The 25,271-nt window shown below is 40.1% G+C and overlaps 1 protein-coding gene across 6 annotated transcripts in view; it reads left to right on the top strand.

Moving 5' to 3' along the window:
• Window positions 1–25,271, top strand: part of dmd (dystrophin) — a 1,945,510-nt gene that overhangs the window by 646,888 nt on the left and 1,273,351 nt on the right. For all 6 annotated transcript variants that reach the window (XM_078559857.1, XM_078559853.1, XM_078559852.1 and 3 more), the window contains exon 8: window positions 18,585–18,766. In XM_078559857.1, the coding sequence (XP_078415983.1) occupies window positions 18,585–18,766 (182 nt within the window). The remainder of the gene's footprint in view (window positions 1–18,584; window positions 18,767–25,271) is intronic.

Here is a 25,271-nt window from a genome sequence, read left to right as displayed (position 1 = left end):
GGACTGACATATGAGGAGAGATTGAGTCGGTTAGGATTATGTTCGCTGGAGTTCAGAAGAATGAGGGGGGATCTCATGGAAACTTATAAAATTCTAACAGGACTAGACAGGGTAGATGCAGGAAGGATGTTCCCATTGGTGGGGGAGTCCAGAACCAGGGGATACGGGGTAGACCATTTAGGACTGAGATGAGGAGAAATTTCTTCACCCAGAGAGTGGTGAGCCTGTGGAATTTGTTACCACAGATAGTAGTTGAGACTAAAACATTGTATGTTTTCAAGAAGGAGTTAGATATAGCTCTTGGGGCGAAAGGGATCAAAGGGTCTGAGGAGAAAGCAGGAGCAGGCTATTTAGTTGGATGATCAGCTATGATCATAATGAATGGTAGAGCAGGCTTGAAGGGCCGAATGGCCCACTCCTGCTCCTAGTTTTTATGCTTCTATGAAAATCTTTGTAGATTTCTCAATGGAATGCTACACATAAGTAAAGTGATTCCTAATTCAACCTCACAGATTCAACTTCATAAACTAATTGGGCTTGAGAAAAAGCTCTAGTATTTGTCCCAATCCAATCCAAAATTTCAAATGGATCGAAATGTCAATCAACTAAGATCAAGGATGCAATGAAATATACTGTGTATGGAAAACCATGATGGTTAGATATTTGCATCTGATCTCATCCAAGTCTTGCATATGTATTAATACTTTGATCTTGTATAAATTTATCAGCAGCTAGAATAAGGATAAGTGTATTTAGTAATTTGCAGATCTTCCATCCTGGCCTGTGTCTTTGTACCATTGATACTTTAGATAAGCTATTACTCTTTTCTTTGCTCTGCTGTTTACAGAGATAGTGAGGTACCTCAGACTGCTAACTGTGTGCCCCATAAGGCACTGTTCTACTCAAAGTGCATGGTGCTACATGAATGAATTTCTCCCCAGTATGCCTGGAATCTGGCAACCATGCTTGCCTTCCTATGTCGCTTCAAACTAATCTATTGTATGTGAGTTCCTGGAGACATTTTTGAGAGATGGAATAAACTGCTAATGTGCAAGCTTTATTTCCTTTTTAGATTATATTAATGTAAGTAGAAGCTTGAACTTAACTGATCTTACTTGGAAAAAATTACATTACAATTCCAAATGCCCAATCTGCACCATTATAGATGACTGTAATTTGTTATAGCTTCAAACTCATGCATCAGATTCCAAACTCCATCGGCTCAGTGAATCCCCTAACCCTGACCCCAGATCAGTCTATCAAAATAGAGGTTCATATATGTTCTATATTATCATCCAATTCCTAAGTCTCACCTGCTGTATCAGAATCTTGGTTTTGCAGGGAAACAGAGAACTCCCATTCCTCCTTAAGAGATTGGACAACACTGTCTAAGGATTAGCAAACCCAGATTTACCACTTTCTTTTGCTCCATACATAATTTCCATCACCTGCTACATCTTGGATTCCACTAGCATTGACAACTAGCATGCACATTGCACCAAGTCAGACTGTGGTTCACCCTACAGTGGCCTGCACACAAGTGAGCTGACATCACAGGATAAAGTGAGGTCACTGCACTTGTGTAATTTCCTGGCGCAGCAAGTGTTTCTCTCAAGTATGCCAAGGCAACATTGGTACCAGAAGTTAGTCAACAGGCTGCCTTTTATGCAGCGGGCACTTTCCCAATGTGGGACCAAGGGACACTTGGCAAGGGGAATATTGGCCTGGGGGCCTAGGAAGTGGTGGGCATGATTTAATACAAAATGCACGGGCTGCGTGCTGCTCAGATTCGCCAGTGGTGTTATGGAGCAGTTGACTCGTTTACATTAAGTTTTGAGAGTGGGTGGGGGTGATAAACCTAACACTTTAACACATCAGGTTCCTGCTGGTGATTGCCTTCTTGCATCAACTGAAAATCATGTACCAGTGTATCAGTTCTGAAAAATATACTCATTTACCAAGAGCTATTTTGCAGCTGTCATTATCTTTAAAATATTATCTGGTGTCTTGAAAATTTGGGCATAATCCCTGGTCAGTGTAATCATTTTTGCCATGACTGTTCTATTGCTGATGTTGCCCATGTCCATACATCTGGAACTCAGCTCTGGAACACGTGAGCATTTCTTTGAACACCTCAAAAGCCCTTAACAGGGTCTGCTGTTAGATATTTTTGGAGAAGTTACCGTCATATGGGCTATAAACAAAAATACTTTTAAAGCTGCTTCTCAAATCACTGCACCCTGTCCTGACCATTAATCCCTAAACTTCAAACTCTTTTGCTCCATTAACTCAGGGGTTCCTCAGGGTAGTATAATTTCTCCCACACTTCTTGTTTACCATTTCACTTATGTTTTAACTCTGTCCGCTCTTTAGTCATGAATGTGCCATTTATGTTTGGGCTCGACAGGTTTTAGTGGACGATTGATGCAGACCTGAGGGAGCGGTGGCAGGATGTGACAAGTAGCGTGTCACAGGGATTAGTGCTGGGGCCTCAACTTTTTACAATTTATACAAATTACTTGGATGAAGGGATTGCAGGTTTGGTTGCTAAATTTGCTAATGATACAAATATAGGTAGGGAAGTAAGTTGTGAAGAGGACATAAGGCTCCAAAGTGACATAGATAGATTAAGTGAGTAGGCAAAGATCTGGCAAATGGAGTGTAATGTGAGCAAATGTGAAATTGTCCATTTTGTCAGGAAGAATAAAAAAAGAAGCATATTATCTAAACAGTGAGAGATTGCAGAGCTCAGAGGGATGTCCTCGTGCATGAATCACAAAAGGCTAGTATGCAGGTACAGCAAGTAATTAGGAAAGCTAATAGAATGTTATCATTTATTGTGAGGGGAATTGATTACAAAAGTAGGGAGGTTATGCTTCAGTTGTACAGGGCATTGGTGAGACCACATCTGGAATACTGTGCACAGTATTGGTCTCCTTATTTAAGGAAAGATGTAAATGCTTTCAAAGCCGTTAAGAGAAGGTTTACTAAATTAATATCAGGAATGGGCAGGTTATTTAATGAGGAAAAATTGGACAGGCTAGGCTTGTACACGCTGGAGATTAGAAGGGTAAGAGGCAACTTGATTAAAACGTTTAAGATCCTGAGGGGTCTTGACAGAGGCGATGTGGTAAGGATGTTGCCTCTTGTGGGAGAATCTAGAACTTGGGGTCACTGTTGAAAAATAAGGGGTCACCCATTTAAGACAGAATTAAGAAGAAATTTTTTCCCTCAGAGGGTCGTGAATCATTTGACTCCCTTCCTCAAAAGGCAATGGAAGCAGATCTTTGAATGTTTTCAAGGCAGAAGTTGGTAGATTCTTGATAAAGAAGGGTGGCCAGGGGTAGTTGGGAGGTTACAAACAGATCATCCATGGTCTTATTGAATGGTGGAGTAGGCTCAAAGTGCCGAGTGGCCTACTCCTGCTCCTTGTTCATATGTCATGGCTCCCCAACTTGTTTTCATCCTCAATTCACGCCAAATTGGTTTGTGGAATAGAGGGGGTAGATCCTACACTCAGTTTTCTCCACTATTCCTGGAAGTCTAAACAATAGCTACCACCTTGAACTTTTGATGGTTGCAATCTGAGTCCATCTCCTTCTCTCTACATTTGTGGAACCATTATTATATATAATGCTTTAAAGGTACAGCTCCTCCACCTCTCCCCTACCCAACCCTAGCCCATATTTATTTCATCAACAGTCACTCAAAGTGAGTAATCTGTTAATTTATTCCCTGCTGAACAATAAATCATCATTAATGGAAATCATGCTGAGAGTGCTAGAGTAGTGATCAATTCACTATTTACTGTCTCAGATGTCATCTTATAGGACTGAAATATTAATAGATTTTCTTCAATGTAATTCACGGAACTCTAGTTGAAATATTTTAGAAACATTCGTTTGTCATAAGGAGAAACCCTCAGCCCTTGGTCTGAAAGTGAATTCCTGCATCTGCTTCATTTTCTAAAGCTGCCTTCATGAAACTTTTGTACTAACATAAATCTGTCTCTGTCTCTCTCTTTCTCACTTAGTCTTTTTATCTCTTGATTAGTGGTCATAGTTTCTCTGATGCCTCCTCACTTGTTGCCTCTAAGTTCCAAATGCACCATCCTACATTCTGACTTAATTTAAATGACAATTCCTCTCACAGCCCTTTGCACAAACCCATCTCCAGTAGCATATAGAGCATGTTGAATTTTTCATCTTCCTCAGTCTTTGCCTATTCCTCTGATCTTCATGTTTTTACAACTTAGGTTTGACATCACAATCAGTATTTCATGCTTGTCTTTACTTTGTTCAGCTATTGTGGCCTTTGTTGGTAATGATTTATTAGATAAATGGTTTATTAGATAAACACAAATAATTTTTAAAATACCAAAATAGACCAAGTCCAAAAAATACAGGGTCACCCTCGCCAACTTTATTATTCATCTCGAATATCAAAAAAATTCCTGAAGCACTTACTTTCCTTTGTGTATTTTTCTCTATCCTTATTGCTCATGCACTGTTTGCTGTTTTCTTAAAATTGTTTATTTCTTATAAACATTGGTTGAGGCTCCCCACATGTCAGCTTTTCCACCCTCAGTTTCCCCATTTATTTGATTGGGTGGTGAGGGCTTAAGTGTAAAATCCTGGACATTTACTGTTTTATGTTGTTATACTATTGATCTCTAATCTATAATTTAGAGTAAAAATAAATTAATGGTTCGAAAATATTTCAATCAGAGTTCCATGAATCACATTGGAGAAAGCCTATTAACATTTTCGGTCCTATGTTTGAGACATTAAATAGTGAATTTATTAATACTCGAGCACTCTCAGCATGATTTCCATTGATGTTGATTTGTTGTACAGCAGGAGATAAATTGACAGATTACCCATTTTGGAATGCTGATGGGATAAAAGTGTGTGCCTTTGGGTGGCAAGTGGGATAATGGCATCTCTAAAACATTGTAAAATATACAAAAAGCAAGACAAATATTTATATCAGACTATCTTCTTGCATTATCAAATCACTAAATGCAGATTTGTGACCTGTAATAACTATTTAGGCTAAAACAAAAGCACTTCAAAATTTTAACCGTACAGTATTTCCTTTCTTTTTAAAAAGCTGGTCCAAGTGGAATCTGTTTCATTTATTATTCACTGAGTTGGAAAGCTAGCTCTAAAATAGATTGTTTTTTTCCCGTTTCCACTTAAATTACATTTAATTTACTTGGTTTCAAGTAAGTTTTTAACAGTCCGTATAATTCCATTACAGAATTGGAAAACTGCATTATAGTTAGTTGAACAGCTTTCAATCTTGACATGAATTGCATGGTTAAATTAGGATAAGCAGTTGGAGGATTTGAATGTATTTGGGAATTGGGCAGACAGGTGGCAGATGAAATTCAATATAGTTGAAATACAAAGATTTTCACATAGGGACAACAAATCTAGGAAAGGAATTATTAACTCAAGTGGAGAGAAAATAACATGCGTGGTAAATGTAAAGATCTAGAGGTTTGATTAACAATAACTTAAAGCAATTGTAACAATGCTTGATGACAGTGAGTAAAGCAAATCAGATGGATCAAAAATGAGTGAGATAATCCTGCCACATTATTGATCACTGGTGTGCCTGCAATTAGAATAGTACATACAGTTCTGGTCGCCACAGTGCAGACAGGATATTAGAACTATAACAAGGATATGGAAGAGGGTCACCAGGCTGATTGAGAGAATGGAGTGTTTATATTATGAAGAGCATTTCTGTGAATTGGGCAAGTTCTCATTGAAAAAGAGAAAGTTAAGAGGCAGTATGGTATGATTGCTGTTTTTAGGATTCCAAAGGTCTAAGATAAAGCAGACCATGACCAGCTGTTTCACTTTTTCTTCAGCAGTCGAACTAGAGGACAAGGCTGGCATTTTAAGGGGGATAAATTCATAAGCAAACTGTTGAAAAGCAAACTTTGCTTTGATTTTAATTCCCATCACCGCCCCCACCCCCCCGCATCCCCTTCAGACACTGAGATGCATCAGGGTGGGGGTAATTTACCTAGACACTTTGTTCCAGGAGGCAGTCACACCCCTTAGGCTAAATTCTTCAGATTTGGTCCATGGTCAGGCACATGAGGGTATGACTGTAAGAAAGGCAGGTGTGGGAATCCAGAAGGCAGAACTTGGAGGAGCCTCAGCCTTTGCAATTGTCCAACAGATTTGAGGTTCTTGCAACTGAATCATGATAACTGGTGCTTCCTCATGCAACGCGTCCCCTTTCTGCCACTAAAAGCTCATGAGGTCAGTGTATACAGGTCAGTGGGAGGCAGCAATAGCTTTTGTGGATTTGGCATTTACTCAGAGAAACTGCTGTTACTCTAGGATTGAATACTTGTTCTCTCTCAGGAATCATAGACTTTTACAGCGCAGATGAAGGCCATTGCCCCATTGTGCCCTTCCTGGCTCTTTGAAGGAGCTCTCCAATGTAGTCCTAAATGCCAATTTTTGCCCATAATCTTGCAAATTAGTACCCTCCAAATGCACATTGAATTTCCTTTTAAATGTTCTTGTGGAATCTGCTTGCATCACACTATCGGGCAGTGCATTTGAGATCCTAAAAACCCAACTGCATGGGGGAAAAAAAATCTCATTTCCCATCTAGTTCCTTTGCCAATCATTTTAAATCTATGATCCTTGGTTGCTGACTCACATGCCTTAGGAAATTGTTTCTCCCTATCTTGTCAATCAAAACCCTCAGAATGTTGAATAATTCATAGTCTCTGCTTAACCTCTCTGCTGGAAGGAGGACAATACCAGCTTCTCCAACCTCTCTGCATGCCTGAAGTCCCTCACTGCTGGTGTCATTCTGCTAAACCTAGCTCTCCAAGCCCTACACATACTTCCTAAAGTGTGATGCCCAGAATTCTACACAATACCCCGGCTGAGGACTCATCAGTTATTTGTAAAGGTTTAGCATGACCCAGTGCCTCTATTTACAAGCTTTGTTAACCACTTTATCAACTTGTTCTGCTACATTCAAAGATTTATGAATAAGCACCCTGGGTGTCCCTGCCCTTGAAATGCCCCCCGCCATCTCCACTGACCCCAAGGAGCACCAATTTAACATATTCCCTCCCCATGCTGATGGACATTGATAGAGTCGTTTCTCTGCCGTTATAGATGCTGGGTAAAAATTTCCCCATTCTATTGAAAATGTGTACAGTGCATACAGTGACCATTTTAAAAATAAAGACACTTGCAAAAAAAGGCAGCTGATGCTCATGCCTAAGGTGTCTGTAAATTACAGGTTTCTCTGTTTTAAATCTGCAAGCACTTCCTCTTAAATATTTTTTTCAATAAAAATTCCATTACAAATTGTAAATTTTACGTATGTAGATGCCATTGTAAGTATGGACATAGGAAATTATAGGGGAAATTTCAGAGTAAAGACAGAGGCCCGGATAGTCAGTGGGGTCAGAAGCCGTTACGGAGATCGTGTTGGAATCCCAACACTTCTGGGACAGCGGGCGGGAGGTGTTAATGCACATTAGGGCTCCATAGGGAGCTTGTTAAGGGACCAACGTGGGGCAGAATGGCATTTCCAATTTTTTTTCCAGCAAGCCCGACCTGTCTTGTGCAGGTTAGTGCACAGCTTTTGGGTTTGCCGTGAGACCCAAATATATTTTTTTGTAGTAGTCTTTTAAACAAATCCGAGCACTGCTCCTACCTTTTTGTGCAAGGCCGCTGTCCACCTCCTTCCATTTCCAAGGAACTGCTTACTCAATTGGGAAAGGCAGCATTAACCTTTGCCTCTAGTGCCAGTAGGCAACCTCTGCCTCCTGGAGGTGCTCAACATCTCTATTTGGACCCTGAGCTCATCTCCTGACTAATTAGGCCACATATTTAAAAATGGCTTTGCGATCGGGATACAGCTTAGACATGGGCTCTGGGCCCAGGATTAATTCAGGTCCCCAGCCCTGCATTGAAAATCTGGCCCAGAATGCATTATGTGAAAATGGGAGCTGAAATACATCTGCATGCCCTGGTCCACTTATTTTCCAGGCGCAAACATCTCTTCATCTGAAGACAATACTTGGTCTTGACTTCCCTATGCAATGCAACAGGAAATCAAATTGTACTGATGTAGACAAAAAGTTACAAGCTCTTCCTTTGCATTGAATTCCTGAATGAAGCAGTAAATGTCTTGCACATTCAAGATTGCAAACTAACTATTTTTAAACAATTGAGCTGTCAAATATCCTGAACTTTATTAGGACTAAACTTTTGTAATTTATGGACTGGACACTTAGGTTGCACATTAAAATCTAATTTACACTGGAGCAAACCCATTCAACGTTAAGGGCAATGCTGCAGGAGTAAAGCCAAGGATGAGATTAGACATTTGACTGTGCATTGCATGATATTGCTTCAATTGCATTGCTGTTTCAATCTACTATGCCATAGTAATGAATTGCCCCTTAATTTGTTGAGCTCTGGTAGCAGATTCTGCATGTTAATCAATTCTGTTGATTATGTAGTGAACTGGGGTTCAGACATGATACCTGGTGAGGCTGTACATGAGAACAGTTGTTCATGTTTTGAAGTTGTATGTGTTAAGATATAATCTATTTACAAATTTGAAGAGGATTTCCCGGTTTTCTTTGTGTTTTACCATTTCCATTGATTGAGGGCCTCGAAAACAACTATAGAATCATAAAATGATACAGCACAAATGAAAGCAATTCAATACCTTAAATCTGTGTCGTCTGATTACTGACTCATCAGCCACTTGAACCAGTTTCACCTTATTTTCTGCATCAAATCCTTTCATGATTTTGAAGACCTCTATCAAATCTCGCCTTAACCTTCTCTGCTGTATTGGTACCAATATGGACCACAGCCATTGGCTGTTCACCATCCCTCCACCCCCTCACTCCCCTCCTTAGACTGACCTGCAGTTGTTCAATGACATCCTTGATCGTGAAACCAGGGAGGCAACATGCCATCCTGGATTCACATTGTGGCCACTGAAACAACTGTCTGTTTTCCTAACTATAGAAAATGCTATCACTACTGTATCCCATTATTCCGCCTGCACCCCCCACCCCCTCCAACAACCATGGTACAGCTGAGCCACCTATCATTTATACCTGAAAATTGGAACAAGTTTAGGAAATAATTTTATTATTTAAATGGCCCTTCTTCTGTTTCAGGTGGACAGGCTACCTGCCCTTTTACAGGCTTGCTTGAGATGTTCCTTGGGTGTCAGTGGGGCAGTTGACCTGCCCCCTGGTTTTCAACTGTTGACTAAAATGTCCCTCACCCTCCATATCCCTCCAAGTTACAATAGGCTGCTTAACAATGAATGGCTTAAAACTGAGCCCAATAATGTGATCATTCACTTTCAAGCATGTCTAGTTCCTGGCAACTAAGCTTTAGCTTGCCATTTAGGGGAATGAAATCGGTGAATTCTCCTATCACTACCTTCACTGAGATCTGATTCCACAAATCAGGAATTTAAGCTTGGATCTTTCTGGTCTGTTTGCCTTAGAACCACAAAGTGCAGTCCATTAGTCAGTTCTTTTGTCAGGGGACACTTAGTACTTAGCACCAGTAATTGAATAGAATTGAAAAAACTCTCAATCTGTAACACTCTCATTCTCATTTTTAAAGATGCGATTATGTTGTAAAATATTGCTCAAAATCTAAGATGGTGGCCATATGTTTATCTGTAACCCTAGAGGGTTTTTGAATAAAGATACTCTAATTTAATACTGCATTTAAGGATGATTAAGTTCATAATTAGGTTTCACTGGGAATATTAAGAAATTTTCTCAAAGACCTTGATTAGTCACTGCATCTTAAATGTAACCAACATAATTCTGTTTTTATACATTGCTAGTAAATGGGTGGACATCAAATCAATAACTATAGCTTTAAAACAAAAACTGGTGCAAATAATTAAATATGTAAACAGATGGTCATTGTTTGAATCCTAACTGTGAAAGGATTGTGGTGTTCTTAGTATTTTGCAATGATTTAATGGGTGACAGTGTATTGTTGTACAGACTGTACGCAAACTATACAATTTGCTGGGTTGCTTTGAGGTCAGTTGTTTACTGAAATGATCACTTTGGTTTATCCAAGCTTGTATTTTCAAGGTATCGATAGATGAACTTTTAACAAGTGGAATAATTTCTTGTATTTGTTTTTTTATGTAATGGCTGAACTCTTATCAACAAGGTTTGTGTACCTGAACCACATCACCAGTATTCCAAGTGATATTCCATAGAGTTTAGCTTTTGCACCTTTTGAGTCTTCCTTCTAGACGGAATAAAAAAGACAGCTACAATTTCCTGCACACTGCTGAAGATACTGCTGTAATTTAGAGGGAAAAGAGGTGGTGGCATTCTGATACAAATGTACCATTGCCTGGCAGAGTGATGCAGATCTGCCATGCCAGAAGTCCCAGCTGAGAAAAGAATTGCTCAGCTGACTTACATGTTGAGGCCATCAGCAGTTGACATTTGTTGCAGCACAGTTTGATAGCCTTTTGTTGATTTAGATGCCAAGTGTACAGCATTACCGCCATTTAAGACTTATGTCCCAGCACCATTTTGTCTGAAAAATAGGAGAGACACCATTCCCATTAAAAAAGATCCAACCACAAAGCAGACAAATGGGTAAAGTATAAATGCCTAGAGGTTGGAAAGGTGACTTTAAACCAACTATGCAAGTGCAAGTTATGCTGCTCCTGCAGCTGATGTAAATTTACATGTGTGATTTTGTCGTTCTGCCGTGGAAATCCATAAGCATTACCAAAAGCACATTAATGCTCAAATGTCATTCCCTCTATGGATAGAAGAAAATTTAATATCCAAAGCCATGGACTGCAATTCCAAACATACGAATTAGGAGCAGGAGTAGGCCATCGGCCTCTTGAGCCTGCTCCGCCATTCAATAAGATCATGGCTGATCTGGAATGTACCTTAACCCCAAATTCCTGCCTACCTCTCTTTCCTTTCACCCCTTGTTAATCAAGAATCTATCTAGTTCTGCCTTAAAAATATTCAAAGACTCTGTTTCCACCACCTTTTGAGGAAGAGAGCTCCAAAGGCTCAACACTTTGAGAGAAAAAAAAATTCCTCATCTGTCTTAAATGGGTGACCCGTTATTTTTAAACAGTGACCCCTAGTTCGAGATTCTCCCACAAGAGGAAACATCCTCTCTACATCCACCCTGTGAAGATCCCTCAGGATCTTAAATGTTTCAATTAAGTGGTCTCGTACTCTTCTTAATTTCAGTCGATACAAGCCTAACCTGTCCAGTCTTTCCTCATAAGACAACCTGCCCATTCCTGGTATTAGTCTAGCAAACTTTCTCGGAACTGCTTCTAACTCATTTACATTTTTCTTTAAATAAGGAGACCAGTACAGTACACAATATTCCAGCTGTGGCCTCACCAATGCCCTGTACAACTGAAGCATAACCTCCCTACATTTTTAATCAATTCCCCTCACAATAATTGATAACATTCTATAAAGCTTCCCTAATTACCTGCTGTACCTGCATACTAACCTTTTGTGACTCATGCACTAGGATACTTACCTAGATCCCTCTGAATCTGAGTTCTGCAATCTCCCACAATTTAGATAGTAAGCTTTTTAATTCTTCCTGTCAAAATGAATGACTTCACATTTGCCCACGTCATACTCCATTTGCCAGATCTTTGCCCACTCACTTAACCTATCCATGTCACTTTGTAGCCTCCTTATGTCCTCTTCACAACTTACTTTCCTACCTATCTCTGTGTCATGAGCAAATTTAGCAACCATTCCTTTGGACCTTTCATCCAAGATATTTATATAAATTGTAAAAAGTTGAGGCCCCAGCACTGATCCCTGTGGCACACCACTTGTCACATCCTGCCAACCAGAAAAAGATCCATTTATGCCAACTCTCTGCTTTGGTGTTAGCTAGCCAGTCTTCTTTCCATGACAATATGTTACCCCCTACATGATGAGCTTTTATTTTCTGCAATAACCTTTGATGTGGCACTTTATGAAATGCCTTCTGGAAATCGAAGTACAGTACATCCACTCGTTCCCCTTTATCCACAGCACATGTGAGTCCTTCAAAGAACTCCAATAAATTGCTTAAACATGATTTCCCATTTACAAAACCATGTTGACTCTGCCTGATTGCCTTGAATTTTTCTAAGTGCCTGTTATAACATCTTTAATAATAGTGTAATAATTATAGTTTTGATAAACGTTAGGACTATAGCTTTAAGAATAATCCTGTGTTGTAAGATCCCATGATCTGTGTAAACCAATGAGTTAGCAGCGCAAGGAATCACTAGGAGAGAGTTCTTCTTTAAGTTTGGAGTTAGATGCACACATGTAGCTGCAGCTGCTGTCTTGTAAATAAAGCTAATTGTTTCCACCACGAAAAGTTGCCTGGAATATCAATTCTATAACAAACTAGCAACAAGGATAAATCAGATCCGATATTGTCCCTCGCCCAGTGATTGTGAGTATCTATGATAATTAAAAAGAAAGGAAGATATACTCATCCAAGATGCCACAGTTTGGCAGAATCAATCTCTTTCAACCAGCTACAGGCGACTGGTCTCAATATATAGAACATCTTGCATTCTACTTTCAAGCCGACAAAATCACTGAGGAAAAGAGGAGAGCGATTCTCCTGAGTATTTGTGGGAGAAAGACCAGCAGTTTAATTTGAAGCTTGACGGCCCCCAGTACCCTTGATTCAATGACCTTCAGTGAATTAGTAGACCTTGTTAAGGGACACTTCCAACCCAAGCCCTCAGTCACAATGCAGAGGTTCAGGGTCAATTCACGGAATAGACCTCTGGGAGAGACCATTACAACCTACGTGGCAAAATTAAAACAAATATTGTGATTTTGGTGAAATCCTGAATGATAGGCTCAGGGACCGTTTGGTCTGTGGCATGCAAGAGGATGCTATTCAGCAAAGATTGCTGACTAAAATTGATCTTGATTTTAAGAAAGTTTTAGAAATAGTGCTTGCAATGGAAAGCGGTATGGGATGCACAAGCGATTCAAGGTGCGCAAAATGATGCCATTTTCCTAGTTGGGCGGCAACAGTCAGCTGATTGTGGCATGAAAAGCTGGCACTCTGCCGCGAAGCAGAACACAGCACCCACAGCTTAGAGGCAAAAGTGAAAACTCATTTTTATCAACGTGGAAACTATCGTACTCCTAACGATTGGCAATTTAAAAAGGTGGAATGTTATTTTTGTCACAGAAGTGGGCACATGTTGAAACATTGCAAACGAGATTAAAACAGGCTTCCAGGCAACAAACGAAGTCCGATGAAGTATTTAGTGTGGAAGAGCCGGAAGCAACCAATTCGGACATTTATTCTTTATTCGATGTGAAAGTTGGGAAGACAGAGGCAGTTACTGTCACATTGCACATTGGTAAACCCTTAAAAATGGAAGTAGACACGGGTGCTTCTACCACTGTAGTAGGGGAACACACTTTCAGATATTTAAATAAAGGTAATCAACAATTAAATTTGGAACAAACCTCTGCCAAGTTGAAAATGTGCACAGGCGAAGAAATCCAGGTAAAAGGTATCACCAGATTCACTGTTTATTATAGACACCAAACAGCACCACTATCAATGATGGTATCCGAAGATAGAGGACCAAGCCTTCTAGGTCGAAATTGGTTGAGGGAAATTAATCTTGATTGGCCAGTGAGATTTCAAAAGGAAGCAGGAAGAGTTTCTGAGTTAGAAAAGGAACAAGGCAAGGTACTTCAGAAAGAGCCTGGAGAGTCCAAAGACTGTAACTGGATAAAAAAGGAATATGTAGCCATTCAGTAGAAATTAAGACTGTCTTAAATAACGACACTGAAGAACATCAGAAGAAACTGAAGGAGATTCTGCTGAATGACAGAACTCAAGGTGAAGCGAGTGAGCTTCGCAAGGAAAAGGAAAACCTGTTGAAAGACCTTCACACACTACAAGGATCCCTCAGATCAAAGTTTGTACCTCTGGAAAATTATGAAGAGAAACAGGAAGAATTTAATGTCACTCTGAACAAAGTGAAGAACCAGTTTGCAGAAAAGACGCAGCAATGTTCAAGGTTCCAGTAGGAAGCCAACAGATACAAGAAGGAGATGGAAGAGCTGAAGGATCAGCTGAATGAAACTAAAGAGACCTTGAAAACAAAGTTGTAGATCTTTCCAAGATGCAAGTAGATCTTGAAATCATGGGTAGCACAACTACTGAACTAAGACAAGTTGAGATTTCACCTGAGAGAAATCTGGCCAGCAGTGAAGCCAAAAAGAAGGCTGAGACTAAACCCTGTGGTAGAAAGAAGAAGACAAAAAGGAAGAAGGTTCCAAAAAGACAATAAAAGGTGGGAATTAAAAAGTTAACAAGTGAATCGTTAGAAACTTGACTTGCTTGTTTCCTATTTCACTACATAACAACCCCCCACACTATGACAGGTGCAACACCTGCAGAATTATTGATGAGGTGTTGTCTTCGAACAACACTAAGCCTGATACTTCCCATTTTTGGGGAAGCTGGAGAAAAGTCAAGGGAACCAAAAAGCGACTCATGATTTACATAATCATGAGCCACAATTTACTGTTGGAGAAGCAGTATATGTAAGGAATTTTCAGTGGAAGACCGAAGTGGTTACCTAGTAGAGTAAGCTCTGTGACTGGACCATTGTCATACCACATGGAAGTGGAGGGTCAGATCACCCGTAGGAATGTGGATCATTTAAGAAGAAGGGAGACAGTCCAACAAAATGATCTTCCATCTGTAACCATTGCTGAACTGTGGTTCCTGTTGAAGTTGCTCAACCAAGGATAGACATGCCCGATGTCTCTGTCGGAGTGGAAGACACTGAACTGCCTGTGCCTAATGAGGTACCTCATGTAAATGCGGTTCCAGAGAATGTGGTTCCTGTCGAAGAATAGGAAGTCAAGGAGCTACAATGTTCCACAGGGATCAGGAAACCACCTGAAAGACTGAACTTGTAATTTCATGACTCATGTAAATATTGTAATGTCATGAGATAAATATCCTTGTAAATACAAAATGTACAGAAAAGTTAAAGGGGAGGAATATAGTAATTATAGTTTTGATAAACGTTAGGACTGTAGCTTTAAGAATAATCCTGGGTTGTATGATCACATGATCTGTGTAAACTAATGTTATAGCAGCGCGGGGAACCTCAAGGAGAGAGATCCTTAGTTATAGAGTTAGATGCACACATGTAGCTGCTGCTGCTTGTCATGAAGCTATTAATGTATATAATATTACTGGAAAAGATTTTTCTTTTAAAATAGAGGTTTAGCCTGTGGGTGTGTCTTAATTGGATTAAAGCCTGCTAGCCTGGGTGCTTTGATGTGTACTAGTTTTGATATGTGGATGAGATAATGTGCATTTGCATTTTTTGAATAGAGCATTCAAGAAATGGGGTGAAAACTGACACCTATTTAGCAGATGGCAAGCAATTTGTTTATATTACTAATAAAATTGGTACTATGAAAGGGGTTTTATTGCTAGAAGAGGCTGGTGATACAATGAGAATTTACATTCAATGGGCAGTGATAGGTATAACTTCAGTTTTCGGGTGTGCAGGGAAAAGGCAATGTGAGATCAAAAAGTAACTGTAAGCCTCCAACTGTCTCCACAGGAACCAAAGTGAAAAGAACCTCATTTTGAATTCATAAGGCGAAAATGCTTTGCCTGGTGTTTAGTTAAGTCTATGGGTTGCTGTTACCTTAATGAAGATTAGTTTGGGAATTTGTTAAACGTTATGATAGTAGTAATTTGAAGCCATGTGTATATATATTTTAACTTGTGTACATTAATAAGATGTTTCATTTAGTTTAATGTAAAACCCCAAGAATTGGTGGTCTGATTCCTGCATTTAGAGTCGCATCTCAAACATAACACTTAAAATTATAGGCTATGACAGTTGTTTAAAGTTTCCCTCTGGGATTTTTAAATAACTCAGCTGTACCAACTACATCGGTCTTAACGCTGGTGCCTTGTAAATAAAGCTAATTGTTTCCACCCCAAGAAAAGTTGCCTGGAAAATCAACTCTATAACAAATAGCTTCTAGCATTTTCCCTATGACAGACATTAGGCTCACTAGCCTATAGTTTCCTGCTTTCTGAATAAAGGAGCTACATTCACTATTTTCCAATCTTATGGAACCTTCCCTGAATCTAGGGAATTTTGGAAAATTAAAACCAGTGCACCAATTATCTCAGTAGCCACTTCTTCAAGACCTTAGGGTGAAGTCCATCTGGACCTGCGGATTTGTCAGCCTGCAGCCCCAACAATTTGCTCAATACCACTTCCCTGGCGATTGTAATTTTCCCGTGTTCTTCCCTCCACTCCATTTCCTGACTTACAGCTATTTCCGGATGTTACTTGTATCCTCTATAGTGAAGACCGAAGCAAAATACCTATTTAATTCATCCACCACTTCCCTACTTTCCATTATCAATTCCCCAGACACACTTTCTATAGGACCAACGCTCACTTTAACTCTTTTCTTATTTGAATATTTATGGAAGCTCTTACTATCCGTCTTTATATTACTAGCTAGCTTTCTCTCATGCTGTAATTTTCCCCCCCTTGTTAATCTTCTTGTCATCTTTGCTATTTGTTATATTGTTTCCAATCTTATGACATGCCACCCGCCTTTGTGTAATTATATGCTTTTTCTTTAAGTTTGATGCTGTCTTTAATTTTTTTAGTTAACCATGGATGGTGGGCCCTCCCCTTGGAATTTTTCTTTCTCATTGGAATGTATACATTCTGTGTATTCTGAAATATCCCTTTAAATGCCTGCCACCAAATTTCTATTGACATATCCCTTAACCTTATTTGCTAGCTCACTTTTGCTGGCTCTGCTTTCATGCCCTCATAATTGCCCTTATTTAAGTTTAAAATACTAGTCTTGGATGCACTCGTTTCTCCCTCAAAATTAATGTAAAATTCAATCATATTATGATCACTGCCACCTAGGGACTCCCTCACCAGGAGGTTATCAATTAATCTTATCTCGTTGCTCAATACCGGGTATAGTATAGGCTGCTCTCTGGTTGGCTCCAGAACTTCCTGTTCTAAGAAACTATGCTGAAAACATTCTCTGAACTCTTCATCTACGCTACCTTTGCCCACCTGATTTTTCTAGTCAGCTTCACCCAACAAAGCTTATCTGGAGTGTGTGATGCCTCTAGTGTCACTGATGCTAGATTGTTTGACATCAAGAACACAATCAGAGACAATGGAAGTCAGAGACTGCTTGGTTGAAACAAAATCATAGAATTGTCTGTCTTTTCCTTTTACATTAATTTCAGAAACTCTTACGATAATTCAGTTTTGTTACTGAAATGACAAGTCAGTTTGAAGAAGACATCAACTGTTCTGTAAAAGGAATTCTCCAGTTTCAGTTATATAGTATGTAAAATCCATTTCTACATAAAAAAAAGTTGTGATATGATGGGAGGTGAGAAGTATATTTTAAGTTCTCTGATGGCTCAGATTATTTATCTACGTTAAATGAGAAAGTCTCAGAGTTGATCATCTGGGCTGAGGATCTCAGCAAGTTAGTGATAGTGTGCTACAACTGATGTCTAGGTCCCAGATTTAGGATGGGAAAATCAACCAGTGTTCCTGGTTTTGACTGCTGGCTGCTGGCCACTGGCCTATGCAGGGTTGGTATTGGTTATGGTGGCCTACTGTGGTAGAACAGGCTGCTGAGAGTTACTATTGAGGCTCAGTCAAGAATAATGACCATTTGGACAAGGAATTGATTGCTCAAACACTTATGGAACTTTACCCCAGCAAAGAGTAGATGACTGAAGGAAAGGGGTGGGTGAAGTCACTGACAAAAATTTCAAGAACAATGAGGCTCTGCAACCCACTTTTGAGAATCACTGCTTGAGCCAGGCAACATGAAACTCATTCTCAAGACAACATAGGAATGGAATCACATTCATTTATTTGTCACATAACAAATAATGAGCGGAATATTAAATTAATGACGGCTTTATTTTATGCATGTTTTTAAATACCCTACTGGTTCAGGAATGCTTGCAGGAACATTTGTTCTCAATTGTGCATATTGTGATTGTAATTGTTGTGTTGAACCCAAATCTACATTACCACTTTAAACTTCAAAGGATTTGGCATTTCAGTATGTGGCAAATTGTTTCTGTGAGGTCTGTTTATAATAACAATCAGTGAAATATGAAATGTCTGCAGCCAGCTTTTTTTCAAAGAGCGGTGACAGAATTGGCTTTGCCTGAGGAAAGAAAATAATAACCATTGTGAAATTATGTACCATCTTCATTTGTATGCAAGCCTGATAGTTTGAAGTGTAGAGCTATCTCACATTGCTCTAATTAGTCTCTGGAGGACATGCATCTAGAATTGCCATGTTCATTAGGCTGTCTACTTCCTGATGGGTTGATTGGTTGATTCTTGCTGTGTAACAGCCTGTATCTCCCTACATTAGAAGTGCAAGTAAACAAACCTTTTTTAAAAAAAAAATACACAATTTCTTTTTACAGACATTGCAACTGCACAACCGGACAAGAAGTCCATCATTATGTACATCACGTCGCTCTTCCAGGTTCTGCCCCAGCAAGTAACCATTGAAGCCATCCAGGAGGTTGAAACCCTGCCACGACAGCCAAAGGTCACTCAGGAAGAACAAAGAGAGATGCTGCAAAAGCAGCATTTCTCCCAGCAGGTGATGATTTAAAAACTTGACCTAAAGTACCTGTTAAGTATGCTTCAAGAGTAATCACTGTGCTCACGCTTAACCCTTTGAATGCCAAGAGTTTGGCATGTTCTAAGTTTACATGTGGCGTCCACAGTTTATTATCAGCAAAGCTGGCATTTTGAGCATTTGGAACACTGAAACATTGCATACTTTTGTCAAGGGAACAGGAGGGGGTTTTGTGGCACAGTGGGTGGCATCCCTGTCTCTGAACCTAAAGCTCAGGGTTAGAGTCCCACTCCAGGGCCGGAATTTTATGCCGGTGGGATTTTACAGTCCCACCAAAGTCAATGGACTTTTGAACAGCTCACTGCATTTTACGGTTCTGCCCCCCACCCTGAAGGGGCTTGATGGTCTTGGAAGTGCATTAATGATGTGGCTAAACAAAATTCTTCCATTATACTTATGGCAGGTGGTAGGAGTGGGAGAGTCTCCTGGTCAGTCAGAACAGTGTGGCAGCTGCAGTGCAACAGCATTCCCATGTTAAAATATGCCATATGTAGGCTCTTGCCATGGGATGTACTCAGTGGCAAACATACTCCTCGTTTCGAGGGACTGCCAGAGAGAGAATCAAGGGAACATAAAGCATTTCCATGTTCATGAATCTCTGAACTGCAGCAGAGATTTTCTTACCTCCTTAAAAGGTGAAATCAATTAATATTTTGTCCACATGCTGGTGCCCCGATTTCGGCCACGGAAGTACTAAACAAGACTAGGTGCTTTCCCCACAGGTGAGAATGAAATTAGTACAAATTGTTCTGGGCTGTTTACATAAAATTTCTAGCGGTTGCAAAGTGTTCCTGGCAGAGGCCCTGCATGGTTTGTATATCTTGTCAGAAATCCATGTTTGGGATGTGGGCCTATGATTAATAAAGAAATTTAAATATCCATTAATACTTTTCTGAATGTTTATATATGCTCTAAAAATTGCTTTTTGTTGTTTGTGATTTGCTTCACATTTTTGAGATTGTGTTCTGGTTTCTTGGTAGGTGGTGGTGCGTATTTTGTTGCCATGGTAACCATTTACTTTATCAGAAATCGATGGTGCAGCTTTCATAGGAGTCCTTACATTTATTTTAACAGGCGGATGAGATACAATACAATACAACAATACCCAAACAAAATAAATGACCGTTGTATAATACAGAAATGGGATTGGAATGGGAGTTTTAAGCCTTTCAGATCTCTTAAATTATCCTGTTCAAAACATAACTAAGCGTAGTGAACTAATATGATCACTTTTAAGTATCAGCCTAAAAGATGGCAGCAAGTGTGATATGGTAATGGTATTTTCATTCCAAAATAATGATTTCCTCTGAGAAATGTTCAGGTGAAATATGTTGTATTAGAACCATAACATAAGGCAGTCAATCTTCATAGTGACTACTGCTGTGGTTTAGTGGAAATTTTGATTACATTGTCTATTCAGAAGCTGCTCTTACTGTTTACGTCTGACTGGAATAATATGGAAATATTATGGGAGGTAGGAAGAATAAAATAGTGAAATGTGTGGAAAGAATAAAATAGAGTGCATGTAATTGGGACTAGCATTGAAACATGAGTTAATTAGATAAAGGATTAACAGTACTTTACTGAAAATTATATGGCATTAATATACACAAAGGAACGTAGAGGTATAAATTTGTCTTGGGCACAGTTTTTAAATATATCAGCAGAAAATTTATGTTGGGCAATAATGAGTTTTGTAGTCTGGCCAATTTTCCTCTCCATCGAAGTCAATGGAAAAGAAATTCGAGCGGAGTGTAAAATGAGCTATCAATTCTCTTGTCACCTATTCTACACAACCAACCAAAATAAGCCTCTGCCAATATGTTTTAAAACTATGCCTCTGTATGTTCATTTTGGTGCCACTCCCTTGACTTTTGAGACTTTGGGCCAGATTTTTGCTACCAAGGCGGGTAGCTCAAGTCGGGATATAGGTGCCTTGAGCAATCTAAGGCAGTGCTTTCCAAATGTTTTTTTTCTATGACCCCAATCTAATGCTTTGGTGCAACCCCAGAGTGAAAATTCAAGCGCAGGGAGAGAGTTCTTGAGTGGGGTGAAGGTTCAAATAGCAGGGATACAAGCACAAAAAAAAAACAACTAAGACACCTACCATTATGCAGGCTCTGTCGGTGTCAACAATTGGGCCTCAGAGTTCATTGGATTAGGCCATAGCCACAGGCAAAAAAATTACAAATATTTAAAGAGGCCTCGCGGCCGATCCCAGGACTGTCAATTCTGTGTCTCCGCTCGCAACCCTAATTGTTCTTCCCATCACCCTACTAGGGGTCGTGACACACAGCTTGGGAACCCCTAACCTAAGGGTATCCTTATAATGTGGCCCAGATAAAATGGGCTGTATCATTATATTTTGCTGTATTCTGCATAACATGGCAATGTAGAGATGACTGGAGTTATAAGAGGCACAGCAACAAGAAAATGCATTATCAGATCAGGAAGAATTGGATGAAAGTCAGGGAGCAGCACAAGAAGGAGAAGCAACGCAGCACATTGCATCCAAACAGGTCAGGGATCTACTGATAGTGCTCCATCCTGTTCAGTCTGCTTTTCTGAGAAGTGAATGCGCAGCTGGTGTGCGCCCATGCTCAACCCTATGGAGGAGAGAGTGCTGGTAATCCCCAGTGCATCCATTGCCAGCGAAGGGGCTGAAACCATTGATGATGATGGAATGTTCCTACCTCATGCATCTTCTTACACCCTACTTCTCCCCCCATCTCACAATATCTTCTGATATACAAGCTGCAGATGGTTTAAGCATGTATCTCTTTCCACTTTTCCGTCATTGCAACCCTACCCTTGTGCATTTCTCTTTTCAGATATCCAAGAACTGCCACCTGGTCAATCATTGGTGCGTTGCCATTTATGGACCAAGCTGGCACCCATAGCCTCAAAACTACAGGCACTATGGAGCCACATTTTGCGGCAAATATATTTAAGTAATGTTGGTTGAGGGATAAACATTGACTTGAACTCCTCTGGTCTGCTTTGAAATGGTGCCATGGAATCTTTTAACACTTTAACATTTCATCCAGAAGATGGCACTTCCAACAGGGCACCACTTCCTCATTACTGCACTGAAATGTCAGCTTCAGTCATGAGTTCGGGTCTCTGGGGTGGGTCTTTGACTTTCATAATGGACTGACTCAGAAGCTAAAGTGCTATCACTGAGTTAAGTTTGACAATATTCCCCTATCCTCTTTATCAGTGACATTCTGATAATGCAGGCTAACTAACTTAGATTCTAATTTATTTTCATCAAAAGTCCCAAATGTGATAAAGGTTAATTCAAAACACCATATTGTAGCGAATTTTTTTGTTACCCAAGTGTTCTTAAATTAATGTTTAGTGACTTGTTCAATCATGTGAGCAGAGCTGGTGGAAGGCTGCTGTTTCTCATGTGCACCCGAGAGTTCTCCTAGCAGATATATTTTCTATGGCGTTGGTAATGGGGCTTTCCTTTCATTAATGCCCATTGGGGGTGGGGGGAACAAAGAGTTCATTTAAATGATTGATTGTGAGACAGTTGGACCAATTGTTTTTGCAAGGGTTCAATACCCTGTCTTGTTACACAGGAGGATTCAGCACCTCATCTGAAACTCTTTCGAGTTATCAACAGTCACAGATTGCAACTCTTTCAAGTACAATCACAGTTCTTGGTTTCCGGGAGTGGGACATGAACCCACAACCCTCTGATTCAAAGGCGAGGGTGCTATGAACTGAGCCACAGTCTGAATCATTGAAGTTAGTTGACAAATGTTGAATTATTTAAATCAATCAATATGCAACTTTAAGGCAGTAATTGTAGTGCATATGCACATATAGTAGCTCATGGTTAAAATAAGCTTTGCAGACGTGACACTGAGCCATTTTGCACCAATATTGCACTCTCCATAGCAGCATGAACAATCTTCTTGTCATTTATACTTGTTAAGTGGCTCATTAGCAACGTGAGATGTGTTCAAGAATCATTATTGCAGGTGCAGTACGATTACCTTTTTTCCTTCCCACGAACATGATCGGGAAGTGCACATTTCAAAATGACACATTTCTGGGATTTTGTTAGCATGCCAAAACTAATAATAAAGAAATTGGTATTTAACCTGCCACTTGACAAAAGGGAAGATTATAGTTGTTAGTGAGAGTTGTATTTCTGATAGTGAATTGAATAGTCCAAAATAAATCTCTTAGGTTGAGTTTGGAACTCCGGTACGAATTGCACAGAGGCTGATGAAAATAATGTGTAATATTTTTGAATATACTCAATTAATTTATGACACATTGACTGGTACAGAGATTCATAGAATTCATTTGAGGATAACTCCCCTCTGTTTTCTCTTTGCTAATGTCTTGCAATTATGCACTAACCAGTCAAGAGGAGAACAGGTGATGAGCTCCTCCTGCAATGCTGTTGCTATGAAATGAATGAGTCATGGAAATGTGCTAAAGAATGAACTAGAGTTAATTCTTGACCAGTCTCGTTTATTTCTGTATGAATGTGCCTGACCTCTGCTTGATGCATCTGCTACCAGTATGCTAGAAATTGAAAATTAAGCGGTGCAAGCCTTGTGTAGCTGCTCTGTAGTGCAGTATGTTTTAGCTTCTATGGTGGAATATCACTCTGTCTGGAATAGTCTTAGGGCAGGATTTTCCAGCCCCGCCCACCGCCAGGATTGTTCAGTCCCTCCAAAGTCAATGGACTTCTGACCGTCAAATCTCCCGCAACGGGTCCTGCCATGACGGGGCATGAAAATCCCAGCCTTAATCTATTAAGTTTAGCAAAAATATCAAGTACAGTAATACAGATAAAGATATATGTGATTAATTTAGTACTCAAAAAATACTCCAATAATAAGGAAAGAGCTTGCATTTTTTAAAGCACATTTCAGATTCATTGATTGTTCAGAGCCTGTTCCTGCCAATGAAGCATTTCTGAAGTGTAATTATTGTTGTAGTGTAGGCTAGTGTGGCAGCAAATTTACGCACAAGCGTAGTTAGATGACCAAATATTTTGTTTTTTCCCTGCTTATGGTTGAGAAATAATTATTGGCCAGGTCACCTGATTAATCAGATTATATGATTGTCCTGTTACCGCAACTGTAAAAGCTTCTGTAGGCAAATGATTGATAAATTTTCAAAATCTGCATACATTCTGTTAACTCATATAACAGCCATTCTCAGACGCCAGTAATTTCATACAGTGAGATGATTATGTTTAAGGGTTTTTTGATTGGTTAGGTCTTACTTTATGAGATATAAACTTAACAGTTTTAGAAATGATAGTAATTTCTGGGAGATTAAATGTTGTCCCACCAACCCAGGATCTACTAATCTGAAGGTACTTGGCTTTCAACAAGGTTGCTGATTGGCGTGCCATACAGAAATGAGGGCCAGGATTTTTAGGATGGCAGGGTTTCCCTTCCAGCCATCAGAAGAGTTGGTGGGGAACACATCCCCGGCAACACTGTCTACACTTCCCAATGATTTCACGCTCCAACTAGCATTAATTGACTGCAGGTGGGCCTTCCACCCCTCACTCAGGAGGAAGTCAGATTGTCCGGCAGCTCTCTAGTCCCTGTAGTGCCTGAAGCATACAGTCCCCAGAGCCTAAGTCCTGGGGTTCCAGGAAAAGGTAAGTTTTGGGAGGCCTCAGGGCAGGGAGGGTAGGGGAGGCCTGAGGGCATGGACAGTGGAGGATCGGACTGTCAAGGGAGAGGCTGGAGGAGGCAGGAAGGTCCTGTGGTTGCCGGACCTTAAGGGGGGGATGCCTGAATTTAAAGGGGGTGTGCTGATGGGTGTCCCCGCTCCCCACCAGCTCCCTTCCCACCCAAGGCAGGAACCCGATTATTTTTGGGCTTCGCCATACCTAGGAACTCCTCCTGCCAGACTAAAAATTGAGGCTGGGTGGGAAATGGCCCTTAAGTGGTCAATAATTGGCCACTTAAGGGTCTCAATTGGGGCAAGGATGAACAGGGCGTCCGGGGTCTCGTCCACTCTAGTGTAAAATGGCAGAGAGGTCAGGGCAGGGGGGAAACCAATGGGAAGCCCATCCGAGGAATTTTATGCTTACCCCACCCACCTACAAACCCGCCAGTGGGGGAGCGTAAAATTCAGGCTGATGTTTTTTTACCTCAGCCTGTGAAAACTTGATATGCTCATCTTAAAGACAGATTGACATTTGATTCTTCTCATGTGAATTGTCGTCCCTGATTTTAATGATAATGATGAAGGAGGTTTCAATTCCACCTTTCATTTGTTTCAGTACTTCTGTATCTTCCTCCAATAAGAATAGTCATTGGTTGTGAGCAGTATTATTGTGTAGATTTCTTGCGGTGTTGCTAAGATTTCTTCACTCAGTTTATATTTGTTTTCATATTTTTCTACTTGCTGACAGCCTTTCCACAATGTTTGTGTGCTTTTCCCAATTTCCCCCTTTTAGATCACAGTCCACATA

The sequence above is a fragment of the Cetorhinus maximus genome, chromosome 16 (genome assembly GCF_964194155.1).
Source record: "Cetorhinus maximus chromosome 16, sCetMax3.hap1.1, whole genome shotgun sequence".
NCBI classification, from domain to species: domain Eukaryota; kingdom Metazoa; phylum Chordata; class Chondrichthyes; order Lamniformes; family Cetorhinidae; genus Cetorhinus; species Cetorhinus maximus.
Note: the sequence above shows the minus strand (reverse complement) of the source record. Positions and strands in the feature narration are given on the sequence as shown.